Source organism: Carassius auratus, unplaced genomic scaffold, assembly GCF_003368295.1.
Source record: "Carassius auratus strain Wakin unplaced genomic scaffold, ASM336829v1 scaf_tig00023642, whole genome shotgun sequence".
Lineage (NCBI taxonomy): Eukaryota > Metazoa > Chordata > Actinopteri > Cypriniformes > Cyprinidae > Carassius > Carassius auratus.
The window spans coordinates 53,200-77,321 of NW_020525286.1; the positions used below are offsets into that span (position 1 = coordinate 53,200).

Sequence of the window (24,122 nt, forward strand, 5' to 3'; positions counted from 1 at the left end):
CTTTCTCTCCTGCACTTCTATACTTATAGTGTTTATACTTTAGTTATGATTGTGAAGTCAGACTTTTTATTGATTGTTAAATCACACGTTCAGATTGTGGTGTCTCTGGTGAACGGACGTCCGGGTGCCAAGAACTTCTCTTACTCTCCTGTTCTGAGGGAGTTCACCAAGGCCACCAACATCCGCCTGCGCTTCCTGCGCACCAACACACTGCTGGGACACCTGATGGGCAAAGCCCTGAGAGACCCCACCGTCACACGGAGAGTAGGATTCAGTTTTATGAATGGACAGAAATTACAAATGAAACGCTATCACATTCATGTAAAATTTAATATCTGTAACTATTCAGTATTACTACAGTATTAAAGACATCAGTATTGGAGGGAGATGTGTGTGTAATGGCCACGCTGAGGCCTGTAACGCCCAAGACCCCAATGACCCATACAGGTAAGTGACTTAAAAAAACCATCGCATCTGAGCATGTGAACATCCTGCCAGGCTCCAATGTGCCACAACCTTCAAGAAGCTTTACGATTCATCACTTTCCTCTACTCGTACTACTATTCTACTATTCAAAGGTTTTTTGAAAGATATTAATACCTTTATGAAGCAGGGATGTACTGTATTAAATTGTTCAAAACTAATTTGAAGCATTTATAATGTTACAAAACATTTCAAATACGTTCTGTTCTTTGAAAACTACTGAAAGTTGAGTCATCTCTTACTATCCCTTCAAAGAATCCTGAAAAAGAATGTTTTGTTTTCAAGATAAATAATAATAAGATAATAAGAAATGTTTCTTGAGCACTAAATCGTCATTATAGATCGATTACTCAAGGATTAAATGACACCGAAGACTAAGTAATGATCCTGAAAATGTAGCTTTACCATCAAAGATATCAATTAGACTTTCAAATCGAAGACTTCTTCTAAGCCTTTCAATGTGTTCAAACAGTTCAGAAGACATGAATTTTATGCACTTTATTTCACGTCTTCTGAACTGTTGACTACAAACACTCTCTTACCCCCGTTGAAGGGCAAGGACAGTTGTTAATATAACTTCGATTGGATTATTCTGAAAGAAGAGAGTCAGACACACCCAGGATGCTTCGAGGATTAGTAGAAGATGGATGAATTTTCATTTTGGGGTGAACTAACCCTATAACCCTTTCAGACTCTCAGGTTTTAAAGACTCTCTCGCTTTCTCTCTAATTCACTCTTTTCCTGGAAGCTGCGAGGTCAGTGAGAAGTTTAGACTCTTGCGTGGCTCATTTGAGGCCCATAGACATGAAGTACTTTAGCATTTGCATATAGTGGCCCCTCGAGATTGAGACAGAAAGAGGAGAAGAGTGATTCTCATACTAACCGTCAAACATGGCAATGGGAATTTCTCTATAAAATTCTATTCTTAAACATTAACAAAATGCATGTATATAATGTATACATTTCTTCACATACATATAACAAAACTAGAAATTTACTCAAATAGCTCATTAATTTTAGTTTTGAAGATATAAACTTGTATGGTTGTTAACCTGTGATTTGTCTTTAATGTCAGGCTTCAGTGTGACTGCCAGCACAACACTTGTGGGCCGTCATGTGAACGCTGTTGCCCCGGCTACAACCAGTACCCCTGGAAACCAGCCACGACTTCCAGCGCCAACGAATGTGAACGTGAGTCAGCCAACAAAACAAAAAGATAGGACCCTCCTCGACACAGTGTGAACAAAACATGATTTCTCTCCTGTGGGAGATTATTTCTTGATCACAGAACAACATTTTCTTTATTCTTTCTAACAGTGCTCTTATGTGTTAATATACATGACATTTATGTATTGTGCATTATGTATGAATAGAAATTACATTTAGTCATTAAGGGCCCTATTTTAACGATCTGAAACGCAAGTGTCAAAGCGCGAAGCGCAAGTAACTTTGTGGGCAGGTCTCGGCGCTGTTGCTATTTTCCCGGCGGGATAAATGCCTCTTGCGCCCGGCGCAAATCTAAAATGGGTTGGTCTGAAGTAGCTTCATTATTCATAGGTGTGGTTTGGGCGTAACGTGAAATAAACCAATCAGAGCGTCATCCAACATTCCCTTTAAAAGCAGGTGCGCAAGTTCCATTATGGATTGCTATTATTATGGGGTATTTACCAGGCGCACGCCAGGAGCGGTTCACAGCCGAGGAGACTGATGTTCTTGTAAGAGCAGTGAAAGACAGAGAAGTTGTGTTGTATGGGGATGGGAGAATAATTAGCCTGAATAATTTGTAAGCTAGATTTATGCCTATTTTTTTCACATCTTCGTGGCACACCACAATGATTTCCGTCATCTCATATGTTAATATTTTTTTAGTGTAACAATTTATGATTTGCAAAAATAACTGTTGCATCTGTGTAGATTACATGAGCAAAGTGTTTGCGCATTGTGCACGCTATATTAAGCATGCGCCCTTAAAATAGCATAATGAACAACGCGCAACGCGCCACTGACTTTAGACTAGGTTTTTTCTGGTCAGTGGCGCAATTGTTTAATGGAACAGCAAAATAGCACCAGGGATTGTTTGCGCCGGAACACGCCTCCTTTTTTGCGCTGAACCGCCCAGGGAGCGCAAGTTCATTCACTAGTTTAGCGACGTGCTTCTGTGGAGGGAAAAACGCGCTTTGCGCGGGTGCAAAATAGGAATGACACATGTGTCGGTGTACAAAGTCAATTGCGCTGGGTGCAAGATAGGGCCCTAAGTATGAGTGTGACTTCCAGAGTTCCAGTGAATTCTGAGTGTCATGTGATATGTGGCGCCATGTTGGATTTCCCAGCAGCGAGAGAGAATGAGCAAAGATACTTCTGGAGAAAGGTCTTTTTCTCTTAGCAGTTAATTGTTCAAATGTTTGTAAATACACAAATATGTTTAATAACTTAACCAATTTTAAAATATAAACCATTTCAAAACAGAACTTTAGACTATATTAGCCTTTAAAACAAGTCAACATTACATTGTATCGTGACCTATCAATAAATATATAATTTTTCGAAAATATACTGTATGCTGTGCTTATAGACACCAGACAGATAATTATGATTCATGCAACAGATGCCTATTAACTCATTTGCACAAAACAGATCATATTAATGAAAACACACGGGGAAATTTATTGTTCTTTAGCTACATAAAAAAAAAAAACTAGTCAGTCTTGATTTGTCTATTCGAAAAGTGATTTATTATACATTTTAATTGAAAATTTGTGCTATTTTATTGTTTATTTTAACTAAATTTAAAAACATTAACAATTCTAAAAATATGTGTATTTTATTTTATAAATATTTTAGTTTTAATTATTAAACTGATAATTTATTTTTTATTTTTATTTATTTATTTATTTATTTATTTATTGTTAAGCAGCAATCCTAGACCTCCACGTAAAAATAGCTACCTGATATCTTTATAAATGTAAATAGTTCAGTTCAGGATGAGTGTAGTCTCTGCTTTAGTAAGACATCAGAGTCTGCTGTGAGCTCATACAGATGCTAATCCAGTCTGGCTTCTCTCACACGCTGTAAAAACAGTCCCACAGTACTTTTAAGAGCTTCACTCTCTGGGTGTTTGTATTTTTTTAAATAAAACAGATAGTTCCAGACCTTGATTCTGATTGGTTGAGCCACGTTTGAGGCTGTTGTAAATTACACTATAAACACAAACATTTGTTTACTTCTGTGTGTTGTTCGCCAACTACTTTGTAGGAATCACAACTGTTTCTGAGGAACTACATTGTTTGGTGGAAGAATACTGTTTTTATGTATATCATTACACTTTATTTGCATATATCTACATATATTGAATAACTGTTTTATGAAAGAAATAAGCCCCTTGAAGCCGTGGTTTACAGTGAATTTATAACAGCTAAGGGTTTCTTAGCTGTTATAAACCATGGCTTCTTGGGGCTTTTTGCTTTCATTTTGTTAATACGTTCCTTTGCTAACTTCACCCATTGCTAATGACTCTTTTTTTTTTCTTACTTTTTCCCTTCTCTGTTATCATTATTCCTCTCGGGACAGTCAGAACTCTTCAGGAGTATTTAATATCTGTCCTTATTGTATATCGTACATCTCTGCACTGCCAGATGAGTTATTAAGCACTCAGCGTGTTTCATCTTCAGGCTGATTATATAGTGGGATAACTGTGTTGTGTGTGTGTTTGCAGCGTGTAACTGCCACAGACACTCATCAGAGTGCTATTATGATCCAGAGATCGACCAGCGGAGAGCCAGTCTCAACATGCAGGGCCAGTACAGGGGCGGAGGAGTGTGCATCGAATGCCAGGTGGGCTCAGCTGTACAAACACACTAATAACACCAGAGTGGTACAGATACACTGACTGTGGCTCAAGACCTACCTAGACACCATGGGCAACTTAAATACATACAACATTTGTGGGCATCAAATGCACGCTTATAAGGTTTGGAAACAGCTGTTGATGTTTTTGCAAGTACATCCTATGATTTTTATTGTTTCTAAGCATCACACCACAGGCATCAACTGTGAGCGCTGTATTCCTGGGTACTACAGATCAGCTGATCATCCTCTGGAGTCCCCATTGGCCTGTTCAAGTGAGTCTCCAGTCATGCACACTTACACAGTATTGTTTTAGTATTTTATATATTTATATAGATATAAGATTATAGTTTTAGTTAGTAACAACACTGGTCATGCATAAATATGAATGAATTTGAAGTGCATGCATGCATACTGATACTGATAAAGCATGTTCCTTTCTTTTGCTTGCTTTTCCATGATTCCCTCATGTGTTTTGCAGAGTGTCGGTGTGAGTCTGAGTTCACTGATGGCAGATGTGAGGATCTGACCGGACGCTGTTACTGTAAACCCAATTACACCGGCGAGAACTGTGACACATGTGCGGAGGGATACGAAGGCTTCCCTGAATGCTACCGTAAGTTTCTGTGTATCTCTGAAGCTTTCATGAAGGTTTGAGGCAGTATGTTTCAGCTGAATTCATCCAGCGTGGATAATAACCTCTAAACAGCTCTCAAACAAGTGTATATATGCGTGAAAAGAAATTCTCCTCGTTGATGATACAGTTTGTTTGCATGTGTTTATTTCTGTCAGAGGTCTACATCAGAGGAGAGGCCAGACCTGCAGCGGAAATCATCAGTAAGACATTGATTTGATTCCGTTTATTTCGGAAATAAATTTTTGATTCAACCTGGATTCAATCTTATTCTTATTCATTGATTTCTCATACTTTTTCGTCACGTTCTTGTGCTGTGCAGATTGCGAGTGCAGTGCTGCAGGTACAGAAGGGAACTCCTGCAGGCCGGACCCTCGCACCAATACATGTGTGTGTAAACCTGAATTCACTGGAGAACACTGTGACACCTGCGCTCCTGGTCACTTCGGCCTCAGCTGCCAGCGTGAGGACACACACACACACACACACACACACACACACACAGATCAGATCGGCTGTTCCATTCTGCCCATTTCTAACTTTACTGTGTAATCCACTGCAGCAGGTGACATCTGACCAAACACATGCAGATTGTCGCATCAGTGTTTGTCTGTCTGCTGAACGGCTGTTGATCTTGTGCATAGTTTGAGTGTCGTGGAGCACAGTATACCACCCAATGATACAAACAATACAATACAAACATGGCTACATTCTAGCTCTTCTTCCCTCCCCCAGGCTGTCAGTGTTTTGGCCAGGGCTGTCTGGATGGGTCCTGTGATGCAATAACGGGTCAGTGTGTGTGTCGGAGTCGGTTTCAGGGGTATTCATGTGAGCAGTGTGCACCCGGCTACTTCAACTACCCACTGTGCCAATGTGAGTGCTTGCCAACTCTAATCTCACTAAACTTCAAAATCCCCCATGATTATAGCCAAACCGTGAACCTTACACTACAGTCACAATAACTGTCTCCTGTTCTTTTACTGCTCTTTTTAACATCAGTATGAATTTATAATAGACCCTATTTACTTTCTTAACACACATTCTTGGTTTTATTGTTTGATTTATCAGTGCCTCTACGTTTCAGTCACTCTTTCTGCAGTTTCATTACACCAGTAGGTGGCGTCAGACGACTATCTGAATGAAGTCATTTGATTCGTTCTCTCAACCAAATAGATTTGTTTTCTAAAACACTGATTCCAGTGTTGGTCATCCTACTTTAAAAAAGTAATTAGTTAAGTTACAAATTACTTCTCCCAAAATGTAATGGAGTTAGTAACTCAGTTACCACATTGTAGAAGTAATTAGTTACTCAGCAAAGTAACTGTGACGTTATTTTTTATGTTCTATAACGCTATTACGTCCTTTTACATCTTTAAAATATAAGATGTTTATATTAACTGATTGAAGAATAAAAACACTAGTATTTTAGAAAATGCTGTATTTATTTGAATTCAATAGATTGCAGCTTGCTGTATGATACGCATAGAAATAAAAACATAAAAAAAATAATATTGAAAATAAAATTTGAGTGCAAAATTAAGACAAACTATTTAAACTTGGATAAAAAGAAACAAAGGGAAACCTGGCCATTAGTGCAAATCTGTAACTGTATATTAGGCCTAACGTTACTGCACAATAAACACAACACTATCTAACTCTTAAATATTCAGTACAGTAACATGTTAGCATGTGTTGATGTGAGATGGTTCATAAGATTTGATTTGCTTGAGATAGACGTGGATATTTTATTGGAAGTATTTTTTCCTGGGCATAGCGTGCATGTTACAGAAATCTTGCCTTTAATTTCAATCAACGCGAAGTAGTGCGCTATAGTGAGAGCGTGCAGTAATGATGTCCGATTCGCCAACGAATCGTTTGATTTAACCATTTTCTGAATCGGTTGAACGAGTTCACCAAATCGAACTGAATCGTTTGAAACGGTTTGCGTCTCCAATACGCAATAATCCACAAATGACTTAAGCTGTTAACCTTTTTAACATGACTGACACTCGCTCAGAATAAACCAATATCCCGGAGTAATTCATTTACTCAAACAGTACACTGAATGAACTGCTGTGAAGAGAGAACTGAAGATGAACACCGAGCTGAGCCAGATGATGAACGAACACGCCCACTATGAAGCATCGGTTTTCGGATCACAATTGGGTGAAAATTGAACATCACTAGTGTGCCGTGCAGTGAGACAGCGTGAGCAGGGCACCGCCCACCCAGCCAATCATCATCGGATTTGCAACGGTGTCATCATCCCCACTCCTGCACTCTCAAGGCAACTCGCGCTTTATTCAACCAAATTGTAGTAACGCGACACTTTACACTCTCAGTAAAGATAACGGCGTTGCAATGATAGGAAAAGTAATTAATTAGATTACTCCGTTACTGAAAATTAAACTCCATTAGTAACGCCGTTATACTTAAGCGCCGTTACTCCCAACGCTGACTGATTCATTCAGGAATGAATTAAATTGAAAACATTTTGTACATATTTGTAACAACTGTCATCATGTCCTGACAGTAGAATATGAGACAGATAATCTGTGAAAAAAATCAAGCTCCTCTGGCTCCTCCCAGTGGTCCTATTGCCATTTGCAGGAATACCATCGCTCCCGGTAAAAAACAACCAATCAGAGCTGCGGTCCGTAACTTTGTTTGTGTTCAAAATGTTGAAAAAATGTATATAATAAACAAGTACACCATGAATCCATTTTCCAAACCGTGTTTTTAGCTTGTCCTGAATCACTAGGGTGCACCTATAATAAGTGTTTATATTCAGACTATTTTAGATTGCTTCGGGGGTACCGCTGCGGAGTAACCCAGTACCTTTGTGATTCTTCATAGACATAAACAGAGAGAAGTAGTTCCGGCTACGATGTTCTTCCGCAAGACGCAAGCAGTTCTGTTTATTAACTGCTAAAGCGTCAAAAGTTACCGACTGCAGCTTTAACTGGATTGCAAAAGCATTTCTTGTTGAATACATACGGTTCACATTTAATTCAGTTTGATGCTCTCGCTCTCTTTCTCTCTCTGACTCTCTCTCTCTCTCCCCCCCCCCCCCTCTCTCTCTGTAGATTGTGGTTGCAGTGTTGTGGGCTCTATGCCTGAGATATGCGATGCGGCTGGTCGGTGTTTGTGCAGGCCAGAGTTCACTGGTCCTCGCTGTGATCAGTGTCGCTCAGCGATACACTCATATCCAAACTGCCAGGGTGAGAGACACACACACATTAAAGAAAGGCCCAGTCTTATGTTTGCAGGCTCATCGTCTGTATTATCTCGATTGTAACTTTGCTGATTCTATCTCCCAGTGTGCACTTGTGACCCTCGCACGTCTTTGGACTCCAACTGTAACTTGTCGGGTCAGTGTAACTGCAGACCCAACTACAGTGGCCCCAAATGTGACCAGTGTGCACCCGGATATTACTCCTATCCCAGCTGCACACGTAAGTCACATGACTCTCATCACAGTGCAACACTACCAAGGGAAAGACTGTCTGCGGTTTACATTGAGATCTCTCTGTTTCAGCGTGTCAGTGTTCAGTGGAGGGCTCTCGCTTCAGCTCCTGTGATCCAGTGTCTGGTCAGTGTGTTTGTCTGCCAAACATTGTGGGTCAGAGGTGTGACAGCTGCAGTCCTGGGTCATATGGCTTTCCCCTCTGCCAAGGTGATCGAACTCAAACCAGTTGCACAAACAATATTCAGGGTACTGTGTATTGCATGAATTAAAAGTACTTCTGATGATTTTCCTCTCTGTGCTATAGTCGGGACCTGTAACCCAGCAGGCTCTGTTCATAATAACATCCTACCCACTGTGGTGAGTATAACTGAGCTTTCTACATTAAACAAGGCCACGTTTAAAATGGAGTTCTAGCACAGAGCATATTGTGCTGTAAATTATTCATGATTTTCATACTGCGCATATCTGCTCAAATGTTGAGTATTTGGTGAATGTAACAAAAGACTCTGTGAAACGACAGTGTGCAGTTTGTAGCAAATCAGCAGTCAGAGAAAAAGACTGATGTTGCATTGAAGTGTGATAGACCCGCCAAACACATTTGCATACTGTACCGTTCAGAGTGTACACTGCATCAGTTCCTGTCCAGACTCTCAGTGCTTGTTTTGTGTTTCTCAGGGCTCCTGCGAGTGTCGACCGCATGTCGAGGGGGCGGCGTGTGATCGCTGTAAGCCTCTCTACTGGAATCTTTCTCCTGATACAGTCCATGGATGCTCAAGTAAGAGAAGTTTGGACACACGGTGCAAAATGACTGCCATTGTTTTTTTTTTTGGTGGCAATGTAATTTTCTAATCTGTAGCTCATTAGTTAAATTGTATATAAAATGATTATATACAGATTATTTAATAAAGATTATTTATTTCTGCAAATATATATTATGATTGTTTTTGCAGGCTGCGATTGTAATACATTAGGAACTATGAGTGAGGTTGCAGAGTGCACACAGGTATGGAAATATAAATAATAACTCAGTCTTACAAATGCGATTTAAGAGTGTAGTAAACAAACCTGAATCTGTGTGTAAATCAGAGCACCGGCCAGTGTTTCTGTAAACCCAATTTGTGCAGTGGCACATGTGATGTGTGCAAGGATGGATACTTCAGCCTTCAGAAGAACAACTACTTTGGGTGTCAAGGTACAAAATCAGCTCCGAGCAGACATTTTAAATAGTGAAATGAAGAGATGTGTTAAACTCTGGCCCCTGTGTGCATGCAGGCTGCCAGTGTGACATTGGAGGATCTGTTGGGCAGGCGTGTGATGAGTTGGGCGGGCGATGTCGATGCAGACCCAACGTGGAGGGACCCAAATGCAGCCAGTGAGTGACAGATATAGCAGACAGTGTGCAGTGATCACTTTTATGTGTGGCTGGCTGCCATGACTCTGATGTGTTTGTTTAGACCCCGGCCGGATCATTATTTCCCAGACCTGCACCATATGAAGTTTGAGGTGGAGGAAGGCACCACCATGGATGGACGTCCAGTGAGGTTTGGTTACAGTCCTCTGGAGTTTGAGAGCTTCAGCTGGAGGGGATATGCCCAGATGTCTCCCATACAGGTACACTAACACACTTGAAATCAATTTATTATACTACTGAATGGTAAATAATAATAATAACAACAAATTGTTATAATAATGATAATATAGTAATGTTAATAAAAACTACAATAACAAGTACAAGAGTTTTAATAATAATAATAATAATAATAATAATAGTAATTTATAAAAAATGATAATACTATTCTTAATAATCTAAAATAATAATAATTATTTATTTTAATTGTAACAACAACACTATTAATTTGCTAAGAAAATATTATTCTATATAATATATACATTATATAAATATTATCGATTAATACAATTGTATTGTTATTGTTTTGTAATAATTATTATTAATATTATGTAAAATAATATAGAATTATATTAACAATAATTATCAATAATAGTAATAATTAAAACTACAATAAAAACAACAATAACTGTTAATATTATTAATAATAATAATAATTAACATTTATAAAACAACAACAAATTGAATGGTCAATAATAATAAAAAATAGCTAGAATAATGATATCATCTAACATATTAATAATAAAATTATAAAAACAACAGTAATAATTATAATTCTTATTAATAATGTTTTTATTTGAAATCTAATAATAACACCAGTTATGTCAATAATAATAATAAGTAGCAGAGAAATTCCAATAGTGTCCTCGCACTTCTGTGCTCGGACCCTAATTATTATCATTATTAATCATCATTATAATTATTGCAAATTATTTTTATTTTTGGAGGAGAAGAAGAAGAAGAAATCTGTAACAACAACAACAGTTAAAACAATAATAAGAAGAAGAAACGGAGCAATTATAATAGTGTCTTCGCACCGCAGTGCTCAGGCTCTAATTATTATCATTATCATCAAACCTAATCATCATCGTTATTATATTAGTACATATTATTAGATATTAAATATTAGATATTGTAGCAATTTGTGTATTTACTTTTTTTGTAAAGTACTTTTTTATTATTTAATATCCTGTTTCACTCAGAAATACTTCACTTTACAGAAGTAAAATATGTTTCATGTTGAAGATACTACTAAATTAGGTTATATAATTATGTTAATTATAATAGAAGTGTGAATATTATGAATAACTGAATATAATGAATGTTAGATCTTTAAAATTAATATATTAAACATTTTTATTATCATTTTATAGATATTCAAGATGTTCAAGTAGATGCATGTGTGTACAATTAGACTGAGATGTAGTGTTGTGTGATGTTTTATTGAAATGCACTGTGTCTTTGGCTTAGCTGAGGGCTTCTATCCCTTTTGATTGGTGCTGCTTGTGTACAATAGCCGCATTCCCACTGTCGGGCCAGTACGAGCCAGGGCTTAAAGCGGGCCGGGCGGGTCAAATAGACACGGGACAGTAGCACCGAGGCCAGAATAGCGCAGGGTTTCCACAGTCAGGGCCTGAAGCTCTGCTGCGGATCACTAAAACACGCCCTTTACACGCCTCTCAGAACAACGTCACTCACAAAACGCCTTCATTTCATCAACATAGACAAGTTATCAGAAAACTAAGAAGTAAATCACTGGAACATGTGCGATCACAAAACGAACATGATAAAAGCGGCCTTTGTTTGCATGCTTTGGTAAATATTTAAATTCAAAGGCATCGATGTTTTACTATAGTAGAATAAATGATACATTGATCATATTGGTTTAATTTATCAGGACTCAGAATTAATCACACAGAAATACATTTATTTCTATTTTATTTATTTATTTTCTAACGCTTATGAAAATAGCCTGCTTATTCAGTCGAGTCTGTTTCTATTTATTTGTAGCCACAGTAGCCGTCACATTTAGAATGAATGATAATATCTCTATTTTTATAAAAGCTCCCGAACAAAAAACATTATTATATTTTTATGATAGGCTACGTGGGGCTAAACTCTCAAGACGAGACTTATGACAGATAATATAAGTTACTTAATAAATACACGATTGTGATAGAGAATAAGGAGCTATCGTCTGATTTCCTCAAACGGTTCATATTTACCATGTTTACTCTGGTAATGTTAATGCCCAGCGTGCATAGTCTTTTGCATCGTTTATACATATTTCTGCATGGTATGGTGATTGATTCACATCGGATCAAGTTATTGCAAACCTGCTGACCGAAAGAGAGTTTTGAGCTTGATTTATTTTAAAAAGTGTTTAATGCTGGTGTTATAGAAATGATCCACAGTGCAGCCTCTATGTTTGTATAAAAACTCCCGAACAAAAATCATTATAATATTTTGTAGGCTATGCTATGTGGAACTAAACTCTCGAGACAAGACGATAGATAAATATGTTACTAAATAAAAGTAATAAATAAAAGTAAAAGTAGTTGCATTTACCATGTTTACTATGGAAACGTTTATCGTGCATATTCTTTTATATCGCTCATAAATATTTCTGCCTTGTTTAGGGATTAATCCATATTGGATCAAGTTGTTTCAATCACTCGCTGCTAACTAATAGTGAGTTTTGATCTCAAATTATTTTAAAAAGTCTTTAATGCTGGTGTTAAAGCTGTTATCTTTCTGAAATGATCCACGCTGACGCTCTCCAGACACGGAGAAACTCTGCCTTTGTTCATAACCCCTCCTCTAGCCCCAGCTGGCCCGCTTTGGCCCAAGGTTTTCGTCAGGCCAAAAAACCCTGGCCGTTGGCCCCGAGGAAGCCCCGGCGAGGCACAATCAAGCCCCGGAAGTGACAGTGGAAACGCGACTGGCCCTGGCACGCGCTAGCACGGCGGTTTAAGCTCGACAGTGGAAACATGGCTATTGGCTGCTGTGTTGGGTTGAAGTGTTGCTTGGTGGTGGTTTCTTTGCTTATTGTGGGCCTCTCTCTGTCTCTCTAGTCTCTGGTTCAGGTTGGTTCAGGTTCCTCTGTGGAAAATGTACGTATTAGAGCACCCTTCTTTTTTACTGATCAGTTTTTCTCCTTCTTTCTTCCTCCACACCTAAATCCTTTGCTCTCCTGCTCTTTTCACAAACCCTCCTTCTTCTCCCCATGTCCAAGACATACTCCCACCGCAACCTGCATCTCAGATCACACCCATCTTGATCAGAAAGCCACAGTTCGGGTCTTTAACACAGATCATGTTGTACACCCTCCTCTTCCCCTCTCTCTCCTCTTCTCCCTGTCTTTCTTGTCCTTGATCTCAGAATACAGTTAAAATGACGGTGCACGTGCGTGAAGCAGACATGTATCTCACACGCTTCATCCTCAGATATGTAAACACGAGGTTGGCCGTGTCGAATGGTAAAATCACAGCCTATCAGAACAGCAGAAGAGGTAAACACGGTGGTTCAGTGTGCAGGACTTTCATTCTTTCAGTGAACCCAAAGGAGAGGTCTTTGACATTTCTATTGAGACATATGAATTTTACTTTATTTGATTATTTGACTTTATTTTTTATTTTAGTTAATAGCTAATTTGCTGCATGCATCCCTTTGTTAAGCTTTTACTAAGAATCTAAGAAATCCAAAAATCAACAATCTAAAACTTATAACACATAAATATAAAACATGTATGTATGGAAGCCCATTTTCACCACCAAATAAAAATAAAACAAGGTAATTTTTATCTCACAATTCTGACTTTTTTTCTCATAATTTCTCAAAATTCTGACTTTATAACTTGCAATCATGAGAAAAAAAGAAAAAGTCAGAATTGCACCAATTACCTTGTTGTATTTTTTTATTTAGTGGCGGATATGGGCTTCCATATATATGTAATAAATACACACTCAGCGAATTACCAACTGTGTAAACCCTAAACAAACTATTGCACAAAATAAAAAGTTGTAGCTGCAATTCTGTTTATATTTTAAATGCTATTGATAAATTATTCCATAACTGTACTCCTCTACTCCTGTACTCCAAAAGCTGTCTTGATATACTTGTTTCATAGTAATTCCCCCTTCCTCTTCTTTTGTTAGTAATTTACAAAATTTTAGAAGGAAAACAGTTTATACATTGTTTTTGTTTTTTCTCATAATGATGCCATTTCATTTGCTTCTAAACTGTTCCAACATCTGTTAAGACACTATTGTTTGGCTTGGCTGCTGTAATAGATAAATAAAGTCTAATCTTATGGAAGCAGTTCAGATTCGTTTTAACAGATATCAAATCTTTTGACCCTTTTAATTTGCATGTGGTTTTATGTATTTTTTAGCATTTGGACAGGATTCTTTCATCCCATTCTACTTTCATTGAATGGAAAAGAGCAGCTCGGACATTCTGCTAAACCTCTCCTTTTGTGTTTCACAGAAAAACGGAAAGTCCTCATGAGTAAATGCTGACTGCTTTTAATTTTAAATAAACTGTTCTTTTAGTACAACAGCTGATATCTTAATTATGTTTAATAATGAATGAACATGTAACTTACTGATAAAAAAGCTATAGCCTAAATGCACTGATTGCATTGATTGATCCAGTGCTGTGACTCCATGTCTCCATCTCCATCCTTCTCTTTGCAGGCTCTGAGCAGTCCAAACAGATCGTCTTTGCACCCGCTTCAGAACCCACATTTGTGAGCGTGCCTCAGAACAGCTTTGTGGAGCCATTTGTCTTGAACCCAGGAACCTGGACTGTGATTATTGAGGCGGAGGGCATTCTGCTGGTAGGACCTTCTCTAAAAAAGATGCTTTCTGCATTATTCCTGCATAAACACACCCTGAACACTCTCTCCGTCTCTTTCTTTCTGCAGGACTACCTGGTGCTGTTGCCCAGTGCATATTACGAGGCTCCTATCCTGCAACTTCAAGTGACTGAACCCTGTTCATACAGCTACCCACAGGATGCCAGTCAAAAGTCAGTAGAACGGGAACTTTTTGTGCGCATATATCATGTTATGTGCACTGTTGCTGAAGTAATCTGTCCTTCTGTGTGTTCAGCTGTCTGCAGTACATGTATCTGTCTCTGGATGAGTTCCCATCCGTCTCCAGCGATGATGCCCAGTGCAGGTCTGATAATCACCTGCCCAGACCCTGCCGCACTGAAAAGATCACTCCTCGCCATCCCAGCATGGCCATCTGCAGAGGCAATGATGTAAGCATGTTGTGAACATTTCTGAAAATCACAGGAATAACATGCACATACAAATAAAACCCAATGTGTGCGTTCAGATGAGAGTTCAGCTGCGTGGTCGTGTCCCTGTTCCTGGAGAGTATGTGTTGGTGGTCCAGTACGCCAGTGAAGATCAGTTTCCTCAAACCTTCATTGTGTCTGTTGATTCCCCGGGTGAAAGCACTCATCTAGAGGAGATAACCCTGCTCCACTGCAAATACAGGTGTGTTTGTGTGACACTGCGGCATTTGCCTTTTCTTTTGTCCTTCAGGTATTCGTACTCAGCTTGAAGGGGTCGTATTCTGTATTTTGGTTTGTTTTTGCATCAAACGAGTAATGTTTGGTTTGCATTTCCCATAGAATTAAACATGCTGTTTTTGACACCATACCTGTAAGACTTTTATATGACCTCTTTTATGATTGGCTAGGCAGTTTGCATGTGAAATGCATGTAAAATTAGTCACTTTTAATGTAACATCACAAGTTTTAATAAACCATTGTTCTATATTCATCATTCTTTAAGAAGCAAGGAGATTGTCGTTTAATTCTTCAACTGGTCTTTTTCTTTTCTCTCAATTTTTCTCTGTATTGGCTGATTGATTTGTGTGTATGTGCCTCTGTGTGTGCGTGTGTGTAGTTTCCTGTGCCGTGCCGTGTCTGTAGATGACCAGAAGCGTGTGGCGGTCTTTAATCTCTCCACAGATGCTGATATCCAGCTTAGCACAGACAGAAGCAGTTTTTTCCTCGTGAGAGTTATAGTTTTTTTCTGCTTCTATCTGTCTATTTGTGTTCACTGTAAACATGGCATTTACAAGTGTGTGTCTGATTTCCCTTCCAGCACAAAGTGTTCCTCGTCCCTCGTGCTCAGTTCACCATGGAGTACCTGAAGCCCAGCGTTCACTGCATCAGCACACATGGGCACTTCTCTCCAGACAGGTGACTGATACACACAACATGCATGCACTTGTCTATTCCAGTTTTAATTGTTTGGTGTACTAACCACTTTTTCTTTTTTTTTTTATTTCATTGTATTGTTTTTTACTGTGCACAGTTTTTCCAACTACCATTTTACCTCAAAGAAAATGATTTCACTGCCTTGCAAGCACTGAGCTTATTAAAGTGTTATTTTTCAGCCATTTCTAAATGATGACATTTGACTATCTTACATATTCACAGTTAAAAGTACCTATGATCATACAACATTTCCATGATTTCTTGCTATTTTAGGTATCAAAGTGAAGTATATCCGTATGTTATTTATCACGGTAGGCTTTCTCCTATTCGTATTCATGTCTTATATTCTCTGTTGTCCAGCGGCTCCTGCATCCCGTCTCGTTTCCAGAATCCTCCTCAGTCTCTGGTCCTAAAAGAGGGACAGGCTTCTTCTGTGCTGGGTTCGATTATGGCATCAGCAGACAGACCCTTGACCTCCAGACCACCAACAGCTGCTGATAACAGTGAACACATGCTTCTGGACCCTCATCAGGTACGTCAGGCCCATTACACTGTCATTGATGTCTTACTGTTTCTTGACATCCAGTGCCCCTGTCTTGTAGTTTGTCTCTCTCTGACTCTTAAATGCTAATACAAAAGCATGTCTTCAAGTCTTCTGATGTTCATTTGTCTGCTTGCTTTCCCAGAACGCTGTGATGTTTTCAACACATGTACATGTGCTGGGTCGTTATGTGTTCATCCTGCATTACCATCAGCCCCTGCACCCAACGTACAACGTCCAGGTCCACATCAACGGAGGACGCATATGGCAGGGTGAGCAACTAGATTAGTACAGACTCACTATTGACTTGATCACAGAGAATGCTCTTTTACTGACGGTCTCTCTTTGTAATCCAGGTCATGTCAACGCATCCTTCTGTCCTCATGGTTATGGTTGTCGTAGTGTTGTGATGTCAGAGAGCCAGATCATCCTGGATGTGACGGACTATGAGGTCATCCTGACCCTGCGTGTTCCAGACAGAAGGACACTGTGGCTGGTGAGTGTCACTCTCATGTTTTACTAAAGGTGAAATGAATTGCTAAAAACAGCGAGAGTTCTTGTTCTTTTGTGTGTTTCAGGACTATGTGCTGGTGGTGCCAGAGAGCACTTACAGCTCCAGCTTTCTGAACGAGGAGCCACTGGACAAATCCTACGACTTCATCAGCAGCTGTGGACAAAACAGCTTTCACATCAAGTATGATACTTCTACATGTGTAAACATGTAGGAATGCACAATATAAAAATACTGGGTGATAATTATGTTCATGTTATGGCCTTAAGTAGGCCATAGATAAGTAAATACATCACAGATATTAAAATTCAGTACAATTGTGACTAAATAAATATAAAAACAAATGCACAACATTATTTACATTTTTGTTAACTTAAGTAAAACTATTAAAAATCATTTTTGGTGATTGAAAAAAAGCTGAAGTAAGATCAGATATACGTATTAGATGAAAAGCTAATGCTTAAATAATGAAAATTTGAAATATTTCCTAGGCTACTAGTTTAAGTACTAAAACTAAAACTTAAATAAAACTAAACTGAAGATTGATAGAAATATTTAGAAAATAACAAATAACAAAAGAACTAACAAAATTATTAAAGGTAACACTTTAGAATAATGGTCCATTAGTTAATGTTAGTTCATTCATTAATTAACATGAACAAACAATAAACAATACATTTATTACTGTATATCTTCATATTTGTTAATGTAAGTTAATGAAAATACAGTTATTCATTGTTAGTTTATGCTAATTCACAGTGCATTAAGTAATGTTAACAAGCACAACTTTTGATTTGAATAATGCATTAGTAAATGTTGAAATTAACATAAAGTAAGATTAATAAATGCTGAAGAAGGATTGTTCTTGTTTAGCTCATGTTAACTAAAGTAGTTAACTAACATTAACTAATGGACTGTTATTCTAAAGTGTTACCTGATTAAAACTTAAATTGAAAAAGAAAACTGAAAATGTAAAAATAAAAGCTAATTTAAAATATGAATAAATATTATAATAGTATATAAATAATCCTTAAATTATACAAGTAATACTAAAAAGCACTGCTACAAGTAAATGTATGTTTACTCTCAAAACATAACGTACAGTATGAACATTTTATTTTGTAACGTATGATATTTAATTTGAGATTTGCTAAAGATCATATTTAAGTGTTATTGAAATATTAAATCATTCAAAAAATTCATTAATGAAAACATTAAATGTAAAAATGTAAATTACACACAACTAAATATGCAACAATTGCTGTTTCCATTTCCAAGTCTCTAATACAGCTGATAATGTAGTGTGGATATATTGTTCATAGCCTGATATATGATTATTAACATTGGCTCTGTCCTCTCAGCCCGTCCACAGCGTCTCCGTTCTGTCGTAACTCCGCCGTGTCTCTGTCTGCGTTCTTCAATAACGGCGCTGTGCCCTGCGGCTGTCATGAGGTGGGCGCTGAGAGCGATACCTGCGAGGCTTTCGGAGGACAGTGCAAGTGTAGACCCAATGTGATTGGCCGAGACTGTTCCCAGTGTGCCACGGGACACTATGGCTTCCCCAACTGTAGACGTGAGTGTCACCAACCTCATGGTGGAACGATGGATGGATAGATGTATGGATGATTTTCTTTTCTTTTCTCTCTAGCATGTAACTGTGGCACTCGTCTGTGTGAGCCAATGACGGGCGAGTGCATCTGTCCAGCACGGACCCTGCAGCCAGACTGTGTGACCTGTGAACCCCAGACGTTCGGCTGCCATCCTCTGCTGGGCTGTGAGATGTGTAACTGCTCCGCACCTGGAGTGGCTTCACTGGAAATCGGCTGTGACACACACAACGGCCAGTGCAGGTACAGTAAAGCAAGACACACACACACACACACACACACACACACACACACACACATATACTACATGCAGTGGCTCATGTGGTCGATTTTCTGAGAATCTGAACGTTTATGAATATGTGGTTTAAAATTTGCCTCAGTTTACCTCAGGAATGCCAACTTAAATAAATAAATAGGAAAAAAAAAGAAATTATATTTTTTATGAACAAATTGAAGTCTTTTTGGTCTATCAAGGACCATTTTAAGACTATCAAAGTTTTTTGTGTGTGTGTGTGTGTGTGTGTGGCAGTTAAGAATTGTTTTTTTCCACAATTATGTCTCAAGGATATATTATATGTGATCCTGGATCATAAAAACAGGATAAAAGTCACTGGGGTATATTTGTAGCAATAGCTAAAAATACATTGTATGGGTCAAAATAATTTATTTTTCTTTTATTTCAGAAATCATTAGGATATCAAGTAAATATCATGTTCCATGAAGATATTTTGTAAATTTTCTACTGTAAATATGTTAAAACATTATATTTGATTAGTTATATGCATTGCTAAGAGCTTCATTTGGACAACGTTAAAGGGCGCTTTTCTCAATATTTCGATTGTTTTTTTTTCAAATAATTGTATCTCAAACAAATATTGTCCTATCCTAATAAACTATACATCAATGCAAAGCTTTTTTATTCGTCTTCCATATTCTCTATCAATGTCATTCTACTTATTTTGTAATGTACTATTGTAGTGTTTATTAATATAAATACAATAAAAATTGTACATGGTCCCTTTCCAAATAAATAAATATAAACAATATATTTGAATAAGATTTATTAGCTTTATTTATGTTTTAGCTCTAATAATTTAATACGTCAACATAGCCTTTTTATGCCAAATGTAATGTTTTTACAAGTCTTATTTTTTTTATCTTAGTTTTAGTAAATAACTCTATTTAGTTAATAACCCTGTCCATTAATATCTTTAGCTTCCTTTTGTCAGATTGTCCAGGGGAGATCTTAGAGCTAAAAACCAATCCTGTACTTGATCTTTTCATTTATAGTCAGCATGGCAAACTGTTTTAACTATATGAACTAGTGAAGTTAAGTTAGTGAAGTAAAATTAAAATAAGGGGAAATGTGCTTCATTTTATATATAAAAAACAGTGGTTCAATGGTAAATAGAACCATTATAATTAGTTATTCTGTTCTTTTGATTTTGGGGTGAAACATGCCATGGACAAGTTCTTGAGATTTGTGAAACTAAACATGTGTGGTGTTTGGATTAGAATGAAGTGTTTACAAATGAACTTTTTACGCCTGAGCCTAACGTTCTTCTGTGAAGCGCTGCCGGAAGGACTGATTTTATTAACCGCTGTCTCTGGCTATAACATACTGTCTATATAAGGATTAAGTGCAGGAATTCCAGAGGTGTTTATTTTTAGGAGATTTTCTTTCAGTCCATTGGCCGATGGTTTAAAATGCACAGACAGACGGGATTTGAGCTGCTGTGACTGTGAGCTGCACAATCTCTCCACCATCTGAGCACTTAGAGAGAATGTCATAGATTATAACTGTTCATGGATCACCCATGTTCATTAACTATAACCAGATAAATGGAAAATAACTATGATAGTTTGCTTGTAGTTGGAAAGAATGCTTTAGGGCAAAGCCATGAGCTTGTTTTTTGGATTGGATCCGTTAGAGTGTAATGACCATATCTTGGGTCTCAGGACATTTTCACATTTCTTTACCACATTCACTCTTTAGCATGAGAGCTTGTTGGTTTTGTCCAGATATGACAGAAGCACCCCATAATTCAAGAGCATCAGCTGACACTGAAAACACATACACATACTATCTTCATGTTATATGCATCATCCTGAAGCACATAACTCCCTCCTCAGGTGCAGGAACAACATTGTTGGCCGTCAGTGTGACAGGTGTGCCCCAGGTTTCTATGGATACCCCAACTGCAGACCATGTGACTGCAGCGAGGCAGGAACTGAGAAAGATGTCTGTGACTCCATCACCGGACGCTGTTTATGCAAGGTGACTCTTTCTCTCCTTCCACACCTCTCTTATTGTGTGTCAATATGTAGGCCTGTATATCATTTTCACTCAAAACATTAATGACTGTCCCTTATCATCTGTTATATCAATGATGTGTTGTTTCACTCAGGAAAATGTGGACGGCTCTCGCTGTGACCAGTGCAAACTGGGAACGTTTCATTTGGACCCCACTAATACTAAAGGCTGCACCAAGTGCTTCTGCTTTGGAGCCACTGACCGCTGCCACAGCTCGGACAAACGGAGGAGTGAGGTACTCGACTGCAGCTAAACACCTGTTCTTTAATAAATAAACAAATGCACCTTTATACACTGAACAAAATTATAATCGCAACACTTTTTGTTTTAGCCCCCATTTTTCATGAGCTGAACTCAAATATCTAAGACTTTTTCTATGTACACAAAAGGCCTATTTCTCTCAAATATTGTTCACAAATCTGTCTAAATCTGTGTTAGTGAGCACTTCTCCTTTGCCGAGATAACTCCTTCACCTCACAGGTGTGGCATATCCAGATGCTGATTAGACAGCATGATTATTGCACAGGTGTGCCTTAGGCTGGCCACAATAAAAGGCCATTCTAAAATGTGCAGTTTTATCACACAGCACAATGCCACAGATGTCGCAAGTTTTGAGGGAGCGTGCAATTGGCATGCTGACTGCAGGAATCTCCACCAGAGCTGTTGCCCATGAATTGAATGTTCATTTCTCTACCATAAGCCAAAGGCATTTCAGAGAATTTGGCAGTGCATCCAACCGGCTTCACAACCACAGACCACGTGTAGCCACACCAGCACAGGACCTCCACATCCAGCATCTTCACCTCCAAGATCGTCTGAGACCAGCCACCTGGACAGCTGCTGCAACAATCATTTTGCATAACCAAAGAATTTCTGCACAAACTATCAGAAACCATCTCAGGGAAGCTCATCTGAAAGCTCGTTATCCTCATCGGGGTCTCGACCTGACTACAGTTCATCGTCGTAACCACTTGAGTGGGAAATGCTCACATTGGATGGTGTCTGGCACTTTGGAGAGGTGTTCCCTTCACAGATGAATCCCAGTTTTCACTGTACAGGGAAGATGGGAGACGTTGTGTGGGTGAGCGGTTTGCTGATGTCAGCGTTGTGGATCGAGTGGCTCATGGTGGCAGTGGGGTTATGGTATGGGCAGGCATACAAAAACAGGTGTATTTTATTGATGGCATTTTGAATGCACAGTGATACCGTGACAAGATCCTGAGGCCCATTGTTGTGCCATTCATCCACGAAGATCACCTCATGTTGCAGCATGATAATGCATGGCCCCATGTTGCAAGGATCTGTACACAATTCTTCGAAGCTGAAAACATCCCAGTTCTTGTATGGTCAGCATACTCACCAGACATTTCACCCATTGAGCATGTTTGGGATGCTCTGGATTGGTGTATACGACAGCGTGTTCCAGTTCCTGTCAATATCCAGCAACTTCACACAGCCATTGAAGAGGAGTGGACCAACATCCCACAGGCCACAATCAACAACCTGATCAACTCTATGTGAATGAAATGTGTTGCACTGCGTGAGGCAAATGGTGGTCACACCAGATACTGACTAGTTGGCTTAAGAAACACCTGTGCAATAATCATGCTGTCTATTCATGTCTGTCTTGATATGCCACATCTGTGAGGTGGATGGATTATCTCGGCAAAGGAGAAGTGCTCACTAACACAGATTTAGACAAATTTGTGAACAATATTTGAGAGGAACAGGCCTTTTATAGGCGTACATAGAATAAGTCTTAGATCTTTGAGTTCAGCTCATGAAAATGGAAGAAAAAACAAAAGTGTTGCGTTTACAATTTTGTTCAGTGTCCATATGCATATATATTACTGTTCAAAAGTTTGGAATTGGTAAGATTTTTTAGATTAAGTAAGATTTGTGAAAGAAGTCTCTTATTTATGTAAGTTCAAAAAAGTAAAACAGTAATATTGTGAAATATTATAACAGTTCAATATATGTTTTTAAAATGTAGTTTATCCCTGTGATTCAAAGATGAATTTTCAGCATCATTACTCCAGTCTTCAGTGTCAAGTGATCCTTCAGAAATCAATATAGTATGCCGATTTTACAGCTTGAGAAACATTATTCATTAATGTTGTTGTTATTATTATTATTAATGTCGAAAACAGCTGTATATTTCTGTGGAATTTGTGAAATATTCTTTCCCAAGTAAGTTTGATGAACAGCAAGTTCAAAAGAACAGCATTTATTTGAAGTAGAAATCTTTTATAGCATTATAAACGTATTTACTACAACTTTTGATCAAAAAGTTGGATTGCTTGTAGAATAAAAGCATTAATTGAAAAAAAAAAACATTATTCCTGCAAACAGTGAACTTTTGTACTGGATGTCTGGATGGCTGTGAAAATTAATTCATTGTAAAAACTGCCTACCTACAGATCATGGACATGGCTGGCTGGGTCCTATTGAGAAGTGACAGACAGGAAGTTCCTGTTTCCACGTATCTCGATCAAGATCTGGTGGAGGCTGATCTGAGTGATGTACCTGATGTCTCGCTGGACCTCCACTGGCACGCTCCTCACCCTTACCTCGGAGATAAAGTGAGTCCACAACAATCTGTGATAATATTCACAAGTCATGAAGAGCAGTTCTGTGCTCTGATCGTCAACACCTAGACTTCAACCAAGCTTATGGGGGGTTACCTGGCAGTCAGACAGTAAGGGGCCAGGCAGACAGCTGAACCGAATCTCCATCCGATAGCTCACATTAATGCTATGCGTAACATGAGGGACAGACGAACAACAAACAAACCTTGTTTTGGCTGCTGCTACATGTTTTCGATGACCGTCAGATGAAAGCAGGCTTAGTTGCTCGAGAGATCTTGTCTTAAGCTGATTTTGTGTTTTCTTTTCCATGTATCTGTGCAGGTGTCATCCTACGGAGGCTATCTGCGCTACCGCTTGCATACCCAGACGATGAGAGGTGATGCTTTTCTGATCACTGAGACCACACGGCCTGACGTCATACTCAAGGTACAGTCTCCTTCTGTCAATTTACCAAGAGTTTTTACCCGAGGCCTAACCTAAAGTG

General features: G+C 38.5%; 1 protein-coding gene across 1 annotated transcript in view; it reads left to right on the forward strand.

Annotated features, from left to right (window-relative positions):
- Positions 1–24,122, forward strand: part of LOC113077976 (laminin subunit alpha-5-like) — a gene marked incomplete at its 3' end in the record, with an annotated part of 46,119 nt that overhangs the window by 16,092 nt on the left and 5,905 nt on the right. Inside the window, 35 exon segments of the mRNA XM_026250230.1 lie at positions 94–264; positions 350–447; positions 1,559–1,674; positions 4,196–4,314; positions 4,511–4,601; positions 4,808–4,942; positions 5,119–5,163; positions 5,283–5,423; positions 5,696–5,833; positions 8,047–8,181; positions 8,281–8,415; positions 8,499–8,636; positions 8,734–8,786; positions 9,105–9,204; positions 9,380–9,432; positions 9,516–9,621; positions 9,702–9,801; positions 9,884–10,040; positions 13,219–13,348; positions 14,535–14,677; positions 14,765–14,868; positions 14,952–15,105; positions 15,183–15,346; positions 15,761–15,869; positions 15,962–16,059; positions 16,438–16,609; positions 16,764–16,890; positions 16,975–17,114; positions 17,197–17,312; positions 18,491–18,702; positions 18,778–18,979; positions 20,870–21,014; positions 21,145–21,285; positions 23,471–23,632; positions 23,960–24,064. Coding sequence (XP_026106015.1) covers positions 94–264; positions 350–447; positions 1,559–1,674; positions 4,196–4,314; positions 4,511–4,601; positions 4,808–4,942; positions 5,119–5,163; positions 5,283–5,423; positions 5,696–5,833; positions 8,047–8,181; positions 8,281–8,415; positions 8,499–8,636; positions 8,734–8,786; positions 9,105–9,204; positions 9,380–9,432; positions 9,516–9,621; positions 9,702–9,801; positions 9,884–10,040; positions 13,219–13,348; positions 14,535–14,677; positions 14,765–14,868; positions 14,952–15,105; positions 15,183–15,346; positions 15,761–15,869; positions 15,962–16,059; positions 16,438–16,609; positions 16,764–16,890; positions 16,975–17,114; positions 17,197–17,312; positions 18,491–18,702; positions 18,778–18,979; positions 20,870–21,014; positions 21,145–21,285; positions 23,471–23,632; positions 23,960–24,064 — 4,455 coding nt within the window.